Source organism: Schistocerca serialis, chromosome 7 (genome assembly GCF_023864345.2).
Source record: "Schistocerca serialis cubense isolate TAMUIC-IGC-003099 chromosome 7, iqSchSeri2.2, whole genome shotgun sequence".
Lineage (NCBI taxonomy): Eukaryota > Metazoa > Arthropoda > Insecta > Orthoptera > Acrididae > Schistocerca > Schistocerca serialis.
The window spans coordinates 375,895,932-375,913,785 of NC_064644.1; the positions used below are offsets into that span (position 1 = coordinate 375,895,932).

Below are 17,854 nucleotides of genomic sequence, written 5' to 3' on the forward strand. Positions count from 1 at the left end.
GAGTAGCTTGGAGAGCTCATTCAAACCAGTCTCGGGACTGAAGACCAAAACAACAACAACATGATGCATGAGAAGAGGAAAGTGACACAGGTGGCGCAAAGTATTTTCATTAATGGGGTAATGCATTAACAGTATTCTTTCTTATTTAGTTTCACCATTGTAGTCCAAAAAGGCATGGGATTTAGCATTACATGAATGTGTTTTTATAGCTCTAAAAATGTAGTAATAAAGTTTTATACTGAAAACATAAATCACATTCCTCTTGATTGCGCAAGTTCTGTAAAAAATGGGATAGAAGTAATACAGACATTTGCGAATTCTGTTTCAAACCTGATCATTTGTATTAACTTTTATTCCAAAGTCCAATCACAAAACGATAGAAGTTATTTTTATGGCTAATATAGAGAAAAAATCGGAAATTTCATTTTACAATTTCTAGATAATTCTGTGTCCTTGTGAACCTTGACTTCAGCTTTCTCAGAACTAGGAGAAGTATAATTATACCCCTTCGTTTCTAACCCCCGTCCATCTAACTGAAATAATTGTGTGAAGAAAATGAAAAAGGTCATTGTAAAAGGCTAGGTTTTCATAAAGCATACAATTAATGAATTAATTTGGTAAAATATTGGATGTGTAAGGTTTTGGCTGATAGATGTGTTACATTTTGTGATCAAGGTAAGATCAATATAAAATCTTAATATTCAAAAGAGCACTACTACACCTACAGACGTGTATACTGTAGTTATGATTGTGCCTATTGCACTGATACAGTGCTCGCATCTAGCTGTTAAGGTACATTAAAAAAGTGAGGAAACTGGTTTGTGTGAGTGTTGCGTTCTCAAGCTGGGCTGGCGATGACTCCAATGCCACATGCAGATCAGTGATACCATAAAATCTCGGAAATCGTCATCGTAAAGGCCATAATTTGGATGCAGGTATGTTTCTGTGTGCAACAAGGACATCTAACAGACCTTCCAGTAGTTGGGTAGCAATTATTACGTACGAAATACCGTCTCCTCAAATCAGATGACATACCTAATCAGCCTAATACACTAATAATTAAAATCAAGAATTAGAAGAGAGAAATAGGAGCTAACTATAGTGATGAGCCTGGATCAACAGAGAAACCACAAGTTAATGGAAGCATATATTTAAAAGTAGTCATAGAAGTAGAGTGAGTGGGGGAATGCACATGTGACTGGTTGGCACTTCTTAACTTCTGCCTAGCAGAAAGTACTGTCTGTCGAGGATTGTTTCTCAATTCTCTGATAAACATGGAAAACTTCACAGCTAGTTTAGAGTTGGTGGCCTTTACTTTTCATGTAGGCGGGTTGAGCTGAAGATGGCGAATTGGGGTGCATTGTTGCTAGTCGGTCTGTTGAAACTCGTTTCTGCCCAATAAACGTAAGACATACATATGTTCGTCACAGCTGTGAGACTTTTGTGGATAGGGGTATTATGAGTGTTAAAATAAAGAACTTATGAGATGCGGTGAGGTTTGCAACAATATACTAAGTCTTTCCTTAAAACTTTGGTAATCTTTGATGTATTTAACCCCATGTTTTATTGGCATGTGTTCCAGTCATAAAACGAATTAATTTATAATGGTCATATTTTCAACCAGATTCCTCTCATTACCAGACGCGAGTCAACCTACACCTAATGGAAATATCAAAAACAAAACACATTACTATGGTCAATACGGTCTCGAAATGGATGGAAATAGATACTGTATGGTTTTCAAGGGTACTTTGTACCATTCTTCCTGCAAATTATTGACCAGATCAGGTAACGATGATGGGAGCGGATAACTATCACAACTTTCTAACTTCAGTAGAGCCATGGGCTCAATATTACTGAGAGCTTTTGCCATGTAACCTCGGTCAGATGTAGGAGACAGAATGAGGCAAGACTCATCAGACCAAATGAATTTTTTCTTTTGCTACATAGCCCACGTTTTATAGCTTTGGGGCCACGTTTTCCTGTTACGGGAATTTATCAAAGTATAAGTCAACGGGGAAGTAATACAGCCCACCTACTGCAAATAATTTTTAAAACGTTGACCTAGATTTCTAAACCTCTAAGGATGCCTTCATGGAGATAAAAATTTAAACAACCGTAATGCTTCATTTCAAGCAGGCAACACTCAAAATTACATGCTCAAGTCAGGAATTAAAAGTTAAAAATTTTCCAGCTTTTGGTACCGTACGTATTCTTTGTAATGGACAACGTTAGACCGGTAGGCTGTGTTACTTCTCCGTTGAAACTTACGTACGGTTGGTGAGAGACAGACATGTTCAAAACAGCAAAGTACAATTGCTCATTTTCAGAAATTTATTTACATAGACAGTGGTTGAAAAATATCTACATTCAGTAGTTGCAGACAATACAATTATTCCTTCGTCTAACTCTACTGTATTCGGCAAGAGATCATATTAAACACTGTGTTGACATCCTCATGTATGTCTTCTGTGGTGAACACGGAACATCTTACTCGTTGTACTGGCTGGGCAACTGCTTGCTGCTAAAGACTTCTGCCATGAAGGAGGCCGATGCCTTCGGCGTCCTCGTTCTGTTTGGACTGCTGAAATCCACCTCGTACAGCCCAGACTTAAGTCTGCATAGTAAACATGAGAGTGTTTATTTAAAAAGTCACGATCCACATATGCACGTCTGATATGCACTATCACTAATATTGGATGAGAGTATGAGAACATTTACAGAAATGAGCAGATATTAAAACTAGGTACTTTGTACTAAACTGGAAAGTATCTAGGAATATTATAGGGTTCAATATCTACCCCGGGTTTCAGTTTACGTATTTCACACATTGAAACACTACAGAGGAGTAACAAATAATGAGTGTCCTGAGTTCAGCTTGGTAACGTGTTAGGTTAGAAATTTCTTACTTTGTTATTGTGGGTAGCTTGTTACAGAGATGTGTACGAGCGTATATAGTTTCACACTGAATCGCACATTGTCATACAAATTGGAAATTTAAATTTTTCTGAATTTAATATCTAGGTTGCGAGCATCAGAGTTTAAGTGGCCACATTTATTACTAGAAGTACCGTTATACGATTTTGTAATCATGCCGAAGTCCTTGAAGCGTTTAGTATCAAATTCATTGCAAACTTACAGTAGAAGTCGGTAGGGATACTACCTTATTCCAAGAGACTGAACCATTAGATAAGCAGTAAATCTGCGAAGAATACGTTAGGAAAGAAGACTGGTTAAGTTTAGGGTCGAGTCTGAAACGACTAGTTAATTGTAGATTGACCAGAAGGGGAGACTGTACAAGAATGGGAGATGAATCCGTCAGGGACTTATTTATGGCTGGATTGCAACATTAACGTCGACCAATTAAGGGACACTCCGAAATTAAACTGGGATCCTCCACCCCCTCCACGCCCACCCCCTCCCAAAATGCCACGAAGTGTCTGTCGACGACAATGCTTCAGAGGTGGAGTAATGTGCTGGAGACATGACAATACTAATCATCAAGGTTAGTATAATACGTAGAAAACAAGCTGAAACACAAAATTTGCTCCTCTGGTTTACATTAAACTCATTTTCTCATTATTGTAAATGAAGATGCCGTGCTATTCAGGAGAAATTTATTCAGATTCCGAACATTTCGTATTAATTGAAATTATCGATAAAAGAAAGCGATAACCTACAAGAGAATGTTTTGTGATATTGCATGCTTTTGTTTTGCTTGTATTCCAACACAATAATATCAATACAGTGAGACAGAACAGTTTCTGAAGTTACATAGTTTATACTGTTGTATAATATACAGCGCCCCCTAGATGTATAAACGGGATTGCCTGTTACCGGCTGTTGGTGCATTCTAAAACACAACGGGTAATGTTAATCCTTAGTAAATTGAGCCCTAATACTATCTTCTGCCGATCCCTTTAATTACACAATGTATAATTTTAATTAATTTTTTCCGTTTCTTCAGTAGATTAAGGTATTCTCTTCCGGGTAAGTTGACTCTTTCCAATTTCTTTTTTCTGCCTAATAAGTCAGAGTTCACGTCTTTGATACGTTTGCTTGTGTGATAAGGAGACACTTCGGAAAAAATATAAATAGTGTTGATAATTTATTTAGGAGTCAGCCTCGTTTGAGATCGCTGTAGCTTAGTTTTGGTTTGTACTTGTGGTGACTTATTTTAGTAAGGTGTTACGTTTCCTGTCATGGAGGTAAGGCTCGTCTCGTGAATACACTACACATTTAACAGCGTGACACTATGACTCTTATGGTGACTGTTTTCGGAACGCCCTTCTTATGGACCGTCTGCAGTTAATCTAGTACCAAAACGCAACACAAGTAGCCATTTCTCAATCATCTGGTCTAGGTGTACTGGGTTATAACTGCTTTAATTTTGAATAAAATCGCCAGCAATGACAGCAGAAGACTCCCGGCATAAGCAGATATCCACAGGACATGGGGCATGTAGCTCAAAAATTGTCATGATGATTTCTCCTATGGCAAAAGATTTCGGATTAGTTCCACATTCGTATTTCCGAGAGATGACTGAGCAGGGGAAGGCAAACATGATAAAGTTATTCATTAACCAAAGAATGGATAACCTTCCACGTGTCGGAACGTGGAAATTCAGAAGGATAGCTAGGACATCTGAAAAAGCAAATGCAAAGGCTCTATTTAGATAAGGCGGGGGTTAATAAAGAGATAAGAGTATAAGGATTTCCGGTACGACGAATATAGGGTAACATCAAAAGCAGCGGAGATATCAAGCTGAAATTTATATTAAATACTGAAGTCTACGGTTCGTTAGAGATGTAAATAATTTAAGATTACGGCCACAGAAGCCAAATTTTTACATCTACAAACTTATTTTTAAAACCTGCAAATGAACGTTTTATATGCATGCTAATCCTGGTGATCCAATAGTAAAGCATGAGACAGGAAAACAAGAGATGGCGGGATTGAGTCTTGGTCAGACTACACATTTTTCTGTCTCTTTCAATCTTCGTTCTAACTCAGCCTTCACTTCTCAACGATGTGACGAGTCACGAAAAACAACCCGTGTTTCTAATTCCACGTTAAACTGCAAGTCCCATTCCCTGGATGGATAACTAGCGTAGGTTAGGAACACCCAAGTCGTCAGAGCGGAGTCCAGTAGAAACACCCGCACCAGGCCACCGAACCACATGAAGCTGTTATAATTATTCATAACTGAGTTTGTATGGCACTTTCAGGGCATGATTCCTATTCACATATACCCAGTTTTTTGATCGTAACCTCTAGTAGAATAAAAGAAAATGCAATAAAGAGCAATATTAGCTAATCAAAACAATCGATTATAAATTTCAAAGGTAGAACTTGATGCATTTTCTTCTTCCTCCCTAAATTCATGCTTGGTGAAGTGACGCAGGTGTTCGTAGTCTGATCTTTCTACCATGGCTAACACAGCCTCAAGTTGCCTGCGATCAAAATGCCGATATTGAACACGTCGTCAAAAGTGCTATATTTTTCTATGGCATGTTTTGCTAAATTGTCGGAAAACATGATGTTGGTGTACTGAATACCTGTGGGATATAACTGCATGATTAAATATCAAGAACTTATTAAGAAGAGAACATTAGTTATATTTATATAGTGTAGAACATGATCCATTATCTTCTTGTCCCTGAAATGGTGCTTATTCAGATACTCTTATTCAGGCCGAGGATGAAGTTACCTGATTACTTAGCATGCTACGTTTGTAGAGTTATAGATCAGCTAAGATGTGGAGTTGGCATTGTGCAAAATTAATTTGAGAGTTTACAGTCATGGCATAAGTTAAAAATTAATTTCATTCTATCAGGAGCTGGCAGTAATTCGGATTGTCTGATTGTTTGTGTCAGCTATCACTGCTTATCTGTTTATTTTAATATTTTTACCAATGTGCGATGTGTACAATTATAGGCTTTATAACAATTTAGAAGTGGAAACAGCATTGGGCACTTAATCTAAGAGTCCATAGTCATGTTTCAGGTATCAGATTTGACAGTTACGAGTATGTGTGTGTGTGGAGAAATAACATTGTGATACTTGATAAGGGTAAGATGCTTTATACAGTAGTCGAGATGTGGAAATATTTAATTTGAACGTCCATTGTGCCTTAAATCAAGAGTGGTACTGACACTGGACTACATACGTTAACAAGAGGTGCTTAACTTGCAAGAGAGAGAGAGAGAGAGTGAGAAAGACGGGTTCTGAAAAGAGGGAAGGAGGGATGGTGGGCGGGAGAGAGGGGGAGAGATGGAAAGAGAGAGGGGGGAATGAACTGCATCAATTTTATCAAGTCAGTTAAAGCGTACGTAATTCGTAAATGGTACAATATAGGCAAGTTCGATATTTGTTTAACATGGTGTCATTTACCATAATTCAGGTGCAGGTTACATATCTCGTTTTATAAAAAAGTGGTACTATTTATTCAGAGTGACCATGGTGGGTACATACTGAGTGGCTGTTTCATCCACATTTGTATCAAAAGTTTCCATCTTCTGCATGATCTCATAGAAAGAATGGTGTAGCTTATGACACTGGTCAAATCGCACTGTTCAAAACTGCTTTTAAGTCAAAGTGGCTAGTTTATTGGTGGCTAATTTATTGGACTGTGTTGTCAATCGTGCTGCAAAGTTCAGTTCCATGTTTAAGTGCTATGTAGCAGAAATTTCATTGATAAATTTAAAATCCGAGTACCTCTTGGTGGTATTATGATACATTTGGTACATCTTCGATTAATATTGGTTTTCAACGTTTCAGTTATTTTGAAAGTATCTCTTAGATACCTGTGTTAACAACATCAATAACTTTTCCTCGAATATTTCTTCGAGATTGATTGTCAATTTACACAAATGTTAATTACCGGCACTATGTGTGTTTCAAAATTAAGTGTAGACATTGTCCTTCAGTTACAAGCTGCAGCTGAGAAAGGCCACGGGCCCAACAGGTTGCCATTCTGTCGGGAAGCGGGGATAAGTGGAAAGATGGAAAACAAGCAGTTCTAAAATTGGAGGGGAAGAAACCGAAAACAAACTTAAATCGGTTGCTAATGTAAATTAACTACCTGGTGAAGACTCGAAGATGGGGACCACCTACATGGAAATTTGGAAAAATGTTCAGAAATAATTACCATCTCACCGAACTTAATCATGGACAAGAAAATTTAGATAGATCAAGGAGAAGATGACAAAATCATAGACAGATGACAGCTCTCACATGTTTCCTTGAAGGACTTCCAAATTTATCGTTTTGTATCTTCATGGGTGTTGTAATGGTTGTCACTGAGCAGTGACTTGCACGCCTTAAATTTCCAGTGTTTCTACATATGGCTAGGTAATTATCAACGACAATCCCACTAAAATCAATACATTTATCGAACACACTGTACATAGAGTTTGACTCGCATAAAGAGCTCGAATGTGACTTGCAGAATTTCCCAAATTGTCTCATTGATGCAAAGTCCAAATGACACAGTTAAGCGAGATCTTTGGATACAACTCAAAATTAGGAGTGTTAAATGATGGTTTAACTGCAAAGTCCCAATTAAGAGGGGCAAATAATTACTTAGATACAAAGTCCAAATTAAGTAACATAAATGAATACTTGGATGGCCAGTCCACAACAACTACTTCAGACAGATTTGGATGTCATATAAACGGCTCCCTAATTAACGTAGCTTGGTGGCTTATAGAACTAGAAAGTAACTCGAAGTAGTAGAGGGAAACCGAAACTACCTGGCTCTGAGGTGTGTGGCACCATAAATACCGGATGTGCGGTAGGTTAGAGGTCTCGCTTGCTCACAGACACGTGATCGGCGTAGGAAAGTATTGCGTCGTCGGTGCTTTCCTGAAGCCAGCCGGTAAACACGTTGTTCTTTTTCTAATGTCAACGTCTGCCACGGTAGGCAATCGTCAGCCCTGGCCTGCGATAGAGCCTGAAGCCTAGGGTACATTAATGGTACTTCTTCGGCGATTGATTACTTAATGTGCTAGTAACGTATATAGCCTCAAGGTGTGATCTGATATCATGAAGCTAGTCGTACTCCTGTAAACAAAAAACTTTATTTGCGGTTTATGTCTGGAACATGGATTATTTAAATAGTCATTTCCCTCAACAGAAAACTATTTGTAACTTCTTTTTACATGCTGCACCATCTTCTTCCCCACTGGGCATTGTCAGTGGATGCACAATATTTCATACAATCGTGTTTAGTCTAGTCGGGGTGTGTGCACCGTTGACGACGTTTATAATCTGTATCTACTCTGTGTTGTTTACCTCTCGATTATGTGAACAGGCCAGTAAGTAATCGGAACACAATTTGAGGGTAAATTCATCTGAGGCAGTTCAAATAAGACGGTGACCAAAGTTAAGATAGTGTGAGGTAAATGCTTGTGGGGTGCACTCAGCCTAGTGATGCCAATTGAGGAGCTACTCGACCGAATAGTAGCGGCTTCGGTCAAAAATACCATCATTACGATCGGGAGAGCGGTGTGCTGACCCCACGCCCCTCCTATCCGCACCGGCCGGAGTAGCCGAGTGGTTCTAGGCGCTGCAGTCTGGAACCGCGTAACCACTACGGTCGCAGGTTCGAATCCTGCTTCGGGCATGGATGTGTGTGGTGTCCTTAGGTTAGTTAGGTTTAAGTAGTTCTAAGTTCTAGGGGACTGATGACCTCAGAAGTTAAGTCCCATACTGTTCAGCGCCATTTGAACCTCCTATCCGCATCCTCCACTGAGGATGACATGGCAGTCGGATGATCCCGGTAGGCTACTCGTGGCCTAACGACGGAGTGAGTAAATGTTGGTAAATGAGTCATAGTAATATCACAATACACGTTATGTCTATGGAGTCAACATATTGAGATCAAATTAGTTTTATACTATTCCACTGTCATTAAAACTAATCTAAGTTCAAACTGTCGTTTTGATGGGTTAAGCAGCAATCAGGTGGTTTTCTTTTCTTTTGTATACCCTGTTGATCAGGTATGTTGTCTACACAGTGAATGATCGTCGCGAGAAATTCATTTATAACTACGTACTGTCATGGAGGGAGCGGAGCAGATGGGCCTGTCTCAAGGCTGGGATGTTGTCAGGGCTGGTGACAGACGAAAGAAGGTTGAGTAACACGCCAGATATCATCGATTTCATAATACGTAATTAATCGAACATGACACACTGAACACTTGATCTCTTAGAGTTGGCTGTCTCTGGGCTTTCAAGTGCCACAGTGTCAAGGGTAAACCGTGAAGAGCTCGATAAGAGGAGAAAACACCGCCACCAGATTGGACTGTAGTAGGTAACGACGTATTTATAGCCTGACTGGTCGCCGACTACTGCACACTACAACAGAGAAGAGACGGGACTTCTACTCATCACATGTAAAGCCACGCCTTCAATGTTGTGTGCAGCTAATATTGCCCTCACACATGACAAGACACAGATATCATCAGGAACGCATCAATCTATTTACAGAACGCACGAAGAATGGAAAGTAATCACTTACACTAGTGTAATAGTGCCGTTATACAGCACACATAAGGGGTCTAGTGAACAACAGCAGAAGATCCTAGACGTGGTTTGCTGACGAAGCTGTTGTCTTTAGAAGGGTTGCAATACCAGAAAACGACAGTGAAATGCAAGAAGACCTCCAAAGGATTAATGGTTGAAGCAGCTACACTAGTTCACTTCAATTCAAATATATTTAACATACTACGCACAAATGCACAAATAGGCATAGACATCCATTACAGTTAGGTTACGCTACTGAAGATAAATTACTGAGAACAGCAAGAACCGTTACATTCCAAGAGTAACCATTTGTCGCGATACAAAATGGAACACACATTAAAACTAGTTGTTGGAAAAGTACAGGCCTGGCTGGAATCAATTGGACGCATCGCAAGGAAATGTATTACTCCAGGAAAGAAGCCGCTTGCACGACAGTTGTTCCATCGGTTGTAGAGTATCGTTCGAGCGTCAATCCTCACCAAGTTGGATTAGAAGGTTACATTCAAGAGGTGCAAAACAAAGAGCAAGTCTTTGCGTCACGTGAGCGTCTTAGTAAACCATAGTGTGAGATCCTTCAAATGGTTCAAATGGCTCTGAGCACTATGGGACTTAACGTCTGAGGTCATCAGTCCCCTAGAACCTAGAACTACTTAAGCCGAACTAACCTAACGACACCACACCCATCCATTCCCGAGACAGGATTCGAACCTGCGACCGTAACGGTCGCGCGGTTCCGGACTGAAGCGCCTAGAACCGCTGGGCCACACCGGCCGGCTGGGAGATGCTATGAGAGAGGTGGTGTTCATCACGGGGAGCTATACTTCTGAAATTCCAATAGCGTACGATTGTAGAAGAATCGTGCAAGAGATTAACTCCTCCCAAACGCATTGTGCGTAACGATCATTACAAGAAAATCATAGAAATTAGAACTCATATGACAGTTTATCATCGGTAGTAATTTCGACATATCATTCATGAAGGGAACGAATTCGATTCTGAGTGTGTGAAAGAACTTACCCTCTTCTATCGGCAGTGTACAGTAGTTCTTTGTGGGGACGAAGTGGTTCTAATGGTTGGAATAAACCACAGGTCATTCCCATTCCCAAAAAGGCTCGTCGAACAGACACACAAAACTGTAGGTCCATATTTCTGACTTGAATCAATTGCACAGTTTTGCAACATGTTTGATGTTCACATACTGTGACATATCTGGAGGCTGAAAATCTCTTCTGTAGGAACCACCATGGCTTCTGATAACAACTGTCGCGTAAAACCCAGCTCACTGTGTTTGTCCACGAGACCCAGAAAGCACTAGGTACAGGCATCCAGGTAGACGCCGTGTCCCGTAATTTCCGGAATCCTTTCCATACCGTTACATACTGCCGCCTAACGAACAAACTACTAGCGTACGGAATATCAGATCAACTGCGTGAATGGACTGATGAGTTACCAGCAAAGAGAACACAGAATGTCTTTCCGAACAGAAGTAATAGTAAATTTGAGCATGCGTCACTGGAGTGGTATAGGACTGTTACTTTTCACAGCATGTATTAATGACTTAGTAGATAACGTCGAAAGTTCCATGAGGCTTTTCACGGATGATGCTGTTGCATGTAAAGAAATCGTGACTAGGAAATTGTAGCGAAATTCAGAGGATCGATGCTTGGTGCAGGAGGTGGCAACTGTCAACACAACCAAATACAACGCATTGCGAACACATAGACAGAAGGACCCTTTATTACACAATTGCCGAACAATCACTGGAAGCAGTTACTTCCATAAAACGTCTATGAGTCTGCGTACCGAGTGATCTGAAGCACAGCGCCAACAAAAAATTAATCGCGAGTAAGCCAGATACCAAACTAAGATTCATTGGAATAGTCCTCCGGAAACGTCACCCATCAACAAAGAAAGTAGCTTACAAAACACTCCTGCCACCAATACCTAAACATTGCCTGTCTGTCTGGGATCCATGCCATGCCCGCACTGATAGAGAAAATAGAGCAGATCCACATAAGAGCAGCACGTTTCGTTAGCAGCACGTTTCGTTACAGGTTCATATATTAAGCACGAAGGAGTCACAGAGATGAGCAACCAACTCCAGTGGCATACTCTGCAAGAGAGACGTCCAGCATCACGATGTCGTTTATTGTTAAAGTTCCAGGGGTGTACTTTCCTAGAAGCGTCAACGAATACAATACTTCCTCCTGCGTATATCTTGAGAAAAGGCCATGAAGATACAATAAGAGAGATGCGAACCCACCAGAGTTCTTACACACAATCGTTCTTCTCCGGAACAATTAGCGACTGGAACAAGAAGTGACAGAAGCACATAAAGTACCCTCCGTCATACAACGCAAAGTGGCTTGCAGAATGTAGGTTTCTTCAGAGCATAGCTGTAGAGTTTCGGTGCACGTTGGTATATACCGTTGGAGCACATCGGGAGTTGGACGAGGCGATACATCCCGCATGTCAACTAGGCTCGTTTCAGGTAGGTGACGGAGGTACTGCTACATAAAAACATTTGAGTACAAGCAGTTAAATGTACTGCCTGATAGACCTGCCGTGTTCTCTCGCTGGAGAATCATACTGGATTTGTACCACAGTCCATTGTCGTGTTTGTATTTCCAATGATACCGGTTTAGTTCATGGTCTCAGCATTTTCAGATTTTTAAAACAAATAAAAGAAATCAGAAGTGGGATCCTGCCTAACTAATCTCAAACACGCTTACCATAAACGTAATAGTTACTGCGATACCACCTGTAGCAGCAGAGTAGCGAGCAAAATGTTTGTTCTGTGCAGAGTCCCGAATTTATATACATTATGGAAATAAGATCACTATCACCAAGGGATAAAACAGCCAACGCCCACTCTGAAGGAAGGGTATTTCGTATAATGGCCCATAAATGAAAATAAACTTCCTCAGTGACATAGCAACAAGAAAAGGATAATTTTACACTAATTCATTGATTACAATAAGAAATTAAAACAATAATAAAGAATAAAAAAGCAATTCTTATGAAAAATTTGTTTTATAAAATTAACAACGAACAATGTTAAAACGCACTAACGCATACACACACACACACACACACACACACGCACACGCACACACACACACACACAAACACACACACACACACACACACACACACACACACACAGGGAATGCCTCTGTCCCAACCGCAATACACCACTCCACTCTCACCCTCTACAGCAGACATGGCGAAATAGCGCTCCGCGGTCGCTAATGCTCCGGCCACGCCCCTGCCTAGCGCTCATAGCGTAGTGGTCAGTGGTGCTGAGGGGAGAGGAGGAAGGTGAAATGGAAGACAGCTACCGGAAGCCACTCGAGCAAGAGAGTCGCCTTGCCACACGCCAAGCAGTGTGATAACAATACTACTATTGTTAAGTTAGAATACTATGACCTGTGCGCATATGTAGAAAAATAGAAAACGTGGAGAACTGCTTTACTTTTCTATAGTTCTATGGCCATGCAAAGTGCTTAATAAACCGTCACACTGTTACGAGCTACAGAAATGATCATTTGAACGACATTATTAGATGAGCTACAAAGACGATACGAATGTAGCCACAACTAAAGGCGACCATTTGGGGAAAATCTGAGTTGAGCGTAAGTAGCGTAGTGACAAAATCTTTTATAGTTTACATCACTAATTATTTAAAGTCTTAAATGTCTTAATGCAAACAGACTATCATTTGATATTAGATGTTATAAAACAAAAATTAACGCTATGGAACGATCAGCTTCAACTTAGTACCCGGGAATATTTTTAAGAACCCAAGGCGGTCATTTGTTGGCCAGACATGAATGATTATGTTTCTGTAGTTGAAACATTTCTTCATGACTTCTTAAAGAGATTCCAAGACATTACTCGGCTGAAGACTGTTTTCCTTTGTCAGATTCAACGATGTGAGAATGGGAGTAGAGTCATTACAAGTAGCAAAATTTCCATGGCGTAGACAGATAACTGAGTTCGGTGTTATTACCTCCACAAAAGTTCTTGATATGGGTGAATCTAGCGGGGAGTGAATTTCCTGCGGAACTATGTCTCCGAAAAGAACTTGGCGATATTTTACCATACAGGAAATGTGGAACTGGGTAAGGACAGATCAAAGTTGAACGTAATGGTCCAAAGACCCCAAGGACCAGTGGCAGAAATTCTCCCCTATCCAGTAAGATGTGGTATAATGAGTAAAGGGGTATACTTAAAGACGTCACAGCTGTTAATAGTTTCTCAGCATGAGAAGCTTATGCTCATATGCCACTCGGGTACCTACAGGAGTGTCCAAAAGAAAACAATCATTTGTAAAGCCGAGAAGTGTAGACTGACGTACAGACACGCGAAGCGTAACTACTTCCAGGGAAATCAGAAGCAACGGAATGCCAGAAGAAAGTAGTGGCTATACAATCTCGTTCTCAGAAAGTGTGAGCACATTGGATCTACTCAATTTTTACACCGAGACCATCATCGAAACCATCATCGTAAATTACTATCAGGAGGGGGAAACCCAAAGGTAAATTTCGAATTATGTGATAATGTACAGACTGAAGATATATCACATGTACATATAAAGAAAAAATGGAAGATAAATATTTAAGACACATAGGAATTCACGACATTAGCTGCCAATAGGCACTGACGAAATCAAATGAGAAAGCTGAAAACTTGGGCCGGACCGGGGTTTCCTGCTTACTAGGCAGGCACATGCGCTTGTCTGTGCGCCATCCGAACACAGTGGTAAGGACAACTACACGGACCTCTTGCACGCCTTCCGTCATACCGAAATTCTCAACTTCTCTACACATTACTAATGCAGTGCCCCTTGCTCATTATCCCCAGTACTCGCTGCATTTCGCCGGTCCCACTAAGAGTTCGAGAATGTTGTGCAACCACAATGAAGCGATCATTGATCGTGTTCGCCTTAATTATGTGTGTGTTGTCCGTTCTTTCGGGCATGTCCGAAAGAAGACACCATTTTGAACATACAGCCACCATGAATCAAGACTCAAAGGAATTAAGAACAGTAACTCCCTGGCGCCATTGATGAAATCGTTGATGACGAGGTTGTTGCAAACGGAGAAGAAGTTCCGACTGTGCAAGGATGGGAGGGAAACTGGGTGGCCTTCTGAAAGAAACCACCCCGGCAATCGATTCGAGAAGACTCGTGGAAGCTACTCGAAACCTATATTTCTATAACTGGACGGAGGAATGCTCACCTTAAGAATGCAAATCAGGGGTCGTAACAGCTGCACCAATTCGCTTGTTAATAGGTCTATGGAAAACTGCAACCCAAAGGAGCAATACTTACGTTTTACATGACACAGGATTGAAGTAATTAATTTGGTAGAGTATGTAGGTGAGGATAGAAAAAAAGATTGTCGAGACCGGATCACGCACTCCTGAGGCAAATGAAGACCACTGACTACGACGAGTATAAAAACGGAACACAAACGAATCGGGAGGTGTTCTAGAGACGATGCGGGTCACAGATGTGGAAATCCACTGACTTAAGTGACTTCTATGAAGGGCATATACACTCCTGGAAATTGAAATAAGAACACCGTGAATTCATTGTCCCAGGAAGGGGAAACTTTATTGACACATTCCTGGGGTCAGATACATCACATGATCACATTGACAGAACCACAGGCACATAGACACAGGCAACAGAGCATGCACAGTGTCGGCACTAGTACAGTGTATACCACCTTTCGCAGCAATGCAGGCTGCTATTCTCCCATGGAGACGATCGTAGAGATGCTGGATGTAGTCCTGTGGAACGACTTGCCATGCCATTTCCACCTGGCGCCTCAGTTAGACCAGCGTTCGTGCTGGACGTGCAGACCGCGTGAGACGACGCTTCATCCAGTCCCAAACATGCTCAATGGGGGACAGATCCGGAGATCTTGCTGGCCAGGGTAGTTGACTTACACCTTCTAGAGCACGTTGGGTGGCACGGGATACATGCGGACGTGCATTGTCCTGTTGGAACAGCAAGTTCCCTTGCCGGTCTAGGAATGGTAGAACGATGGGTTCGATGACGGTTTGGATGTACCGTGCACTATTCAGTGTCCCCTCGACGATCACCAGTGGTGTACGGCCAGTGTAGGAGATCGCACCCCACACCATGATGCCGGGTGTTGGCCCTGTGTGCCTCGGTCGTATGCAGTCCTGATTGTGGCGTTCACCTGCACGGCGCCAAACACGCATACGACCATCATTGGCACCAAGGCAGAAGCGACTCTCATCGCTGAAGACGACACGTCTCCATTCGTCCCTCCATTCACGCCTGTCGCGACACCACTGGAGGCGGGCTGCACGACGTTGGGGCGTGAGCGGAAGACGGCCTAACGGTGTGCGGGACCGTAGCCCAGCTTCATGGAGACGGTTGCGAATGGTCCTCGCCGATACCCCAGGAGCAACAGTGTCCCTAATTTGCTGGGAAGTGGCGGTGCGGTCCCCTACGGCACTGCGTAGGATCCTACGGTCTTGGCGTGCATCCGTGCGTCGCTGCGGTCCGGTCCCAGGTCGACGGGCACGTGCACCTTCCGCCGACCACTGGCGACAACATCGATGTACTGTGGAGACCTCACGCCCCACGTGTTGAGCAATTCGGCGGTACGTCCACCCGGCCTCCCGCATGCCCACTATACGCCCTCGCTCAAAGTCCGTCAACTGCACATACGGTTCACGTCCACGCTGTCGCGGCATGCTACCAGTGTTAAAGACTGCGATGGAGCTCCGTATGCCACGGCAAACCGGCTGACACTGACGGCGGCGGTGCACAAATGCTGAGCAGCTAGCGCCATTCGACGGCCAACACCGCGGTTCCTGGTGTGTCCGCTGTGCCGTGCGTGTGATCATTGCTTGTACAGCCCTCTCGCAGTGTCCGGAGCAAGTATGGTGGGTCTGACACACCGGTGTCAATGTGTTCTTTTTTCCATTTCCAGGAGTGTAGTTACGGCCCAGCGGCTGAAAACAAGCGGTTGGTCGACTGTTCGCATGCTACTGTCTTGATAATCTATGGAAAGTGGTTGAAGGACAGTAAAACCACCAGTACGGGACTTTTTTTCGACTATGCGTCACCGCAGAACGAAGAGGTAGGAGGAATTCACGCTCTGTAGAGGAGGAAAGGTGGCGTGGCAAATCTGACGCCACAGATCTCACGCCACAGGACAGTTCTGGTATTTTTGAGCGTATAGTTTGGTGCAAACTGTTGAACTTGGGGTTCTGCAACAGACTATCCCCGTGTTTTCCCATGTAGGCCCAGCAGCATCGTCATATTACGATTGTAGTGGATACGGAATCATCGAGATTGGAGTGCTGATCAGGAGTAATGTGTCGCCTGCTACACCAGATCGATGGTGGTGCCTGGGTACGCCGTCAACAAGGCAAACGACTGCTCCAAACACGCACCACACCGCGAAGTAAGCTGGTGAATGCAGTATTGTGCCACGGGAGACATCCACCTAGTCTGCCATGTGACCTGTGATAGTAATCGAAGACAACAATATAGCCGTCGACTAGCTGTATATTACTGAAGGCCATCTGCCTCCCTTGATGTTCAGGAAAATAACCGTTCCATAGGGCCAGAACCGTGCTACATCTGAGAGTCATTACAGTGAACATAAACCGATGCCTTGGCCACCAAATTAGCCTCATCTGTACCCGACGGAACAGATACGGTGCGCAATTTCGTGCCAACTCGGCCCCTACAATTCACTGGCGCGTAATTTAGGGGATTTGTGTTAACTGTGCGTAGACGCCTTGTGCCACCTACGAATGCCTTGTCGAAATCATACCACGCACAGTCGCTCCTCAGTTGTTTTCCAAAGATGAACCGGCTTGCTGGGAAGTGGGTGATACTAGTGCTTTGGCTCGTCAATGTATAAATCAGATTCTTGTAAGATGGTGATTAGACGATATGAAAAATGTTACAGAACAGAAGTAAATAAACACTGACATCCGAAATTTGTTAGAAAAGAAGAAAGAAGGTCTAATACAATGTTCTAAACGATCAGGTGTTTCATACGGGTTGATTCCTTGCAGATGTTACAAACTTTCTTGGAAGATGGAGAAGGGTAAATGAACCAGTGTGAGGCAGGGACCCTATTCTGGAAAAGACCGAGCAGAAAGGTATAAGCGAAAGTTGATTCATGTTCCCTTTGCAAATCCGCGCAGTGCTCAAACTGAGTGTCCCGGCTAACGAATCCTGATGATGAGATACAGAATTCCCGATCAGTTGGACTTGTAACAGCGCACGTCACTTGATGTTGGAGAGACCGATAATCATTCACCGG

The 17,854-nt window shown here is 42.4% G+C and overlaps 1 protein-coding gene across 1 annotated transcript in view; it reads right to left on the reverse strand.

Moving 5' to 3' along the window:
- Positions 1-2,490: 2,490 nt before the first annotated feature.
- LOC126413103 (lactase/phlorizin hydrolase-like) overlaps positions 2,491-17,854 on the reverse strand; it is a 233,745-nt gene continuing 218,381 nt past the window's right edge. The window contains exon 23 of the mRNA XM_050082997.1: positions 2,491-2,617. Within this exon, the coding sequence (XP_049938954.1) occupies positions 2,491-2,617 (127 nt within the window). The remainder of the gene's footprint in view (positions 2,618-17,854) is intronic.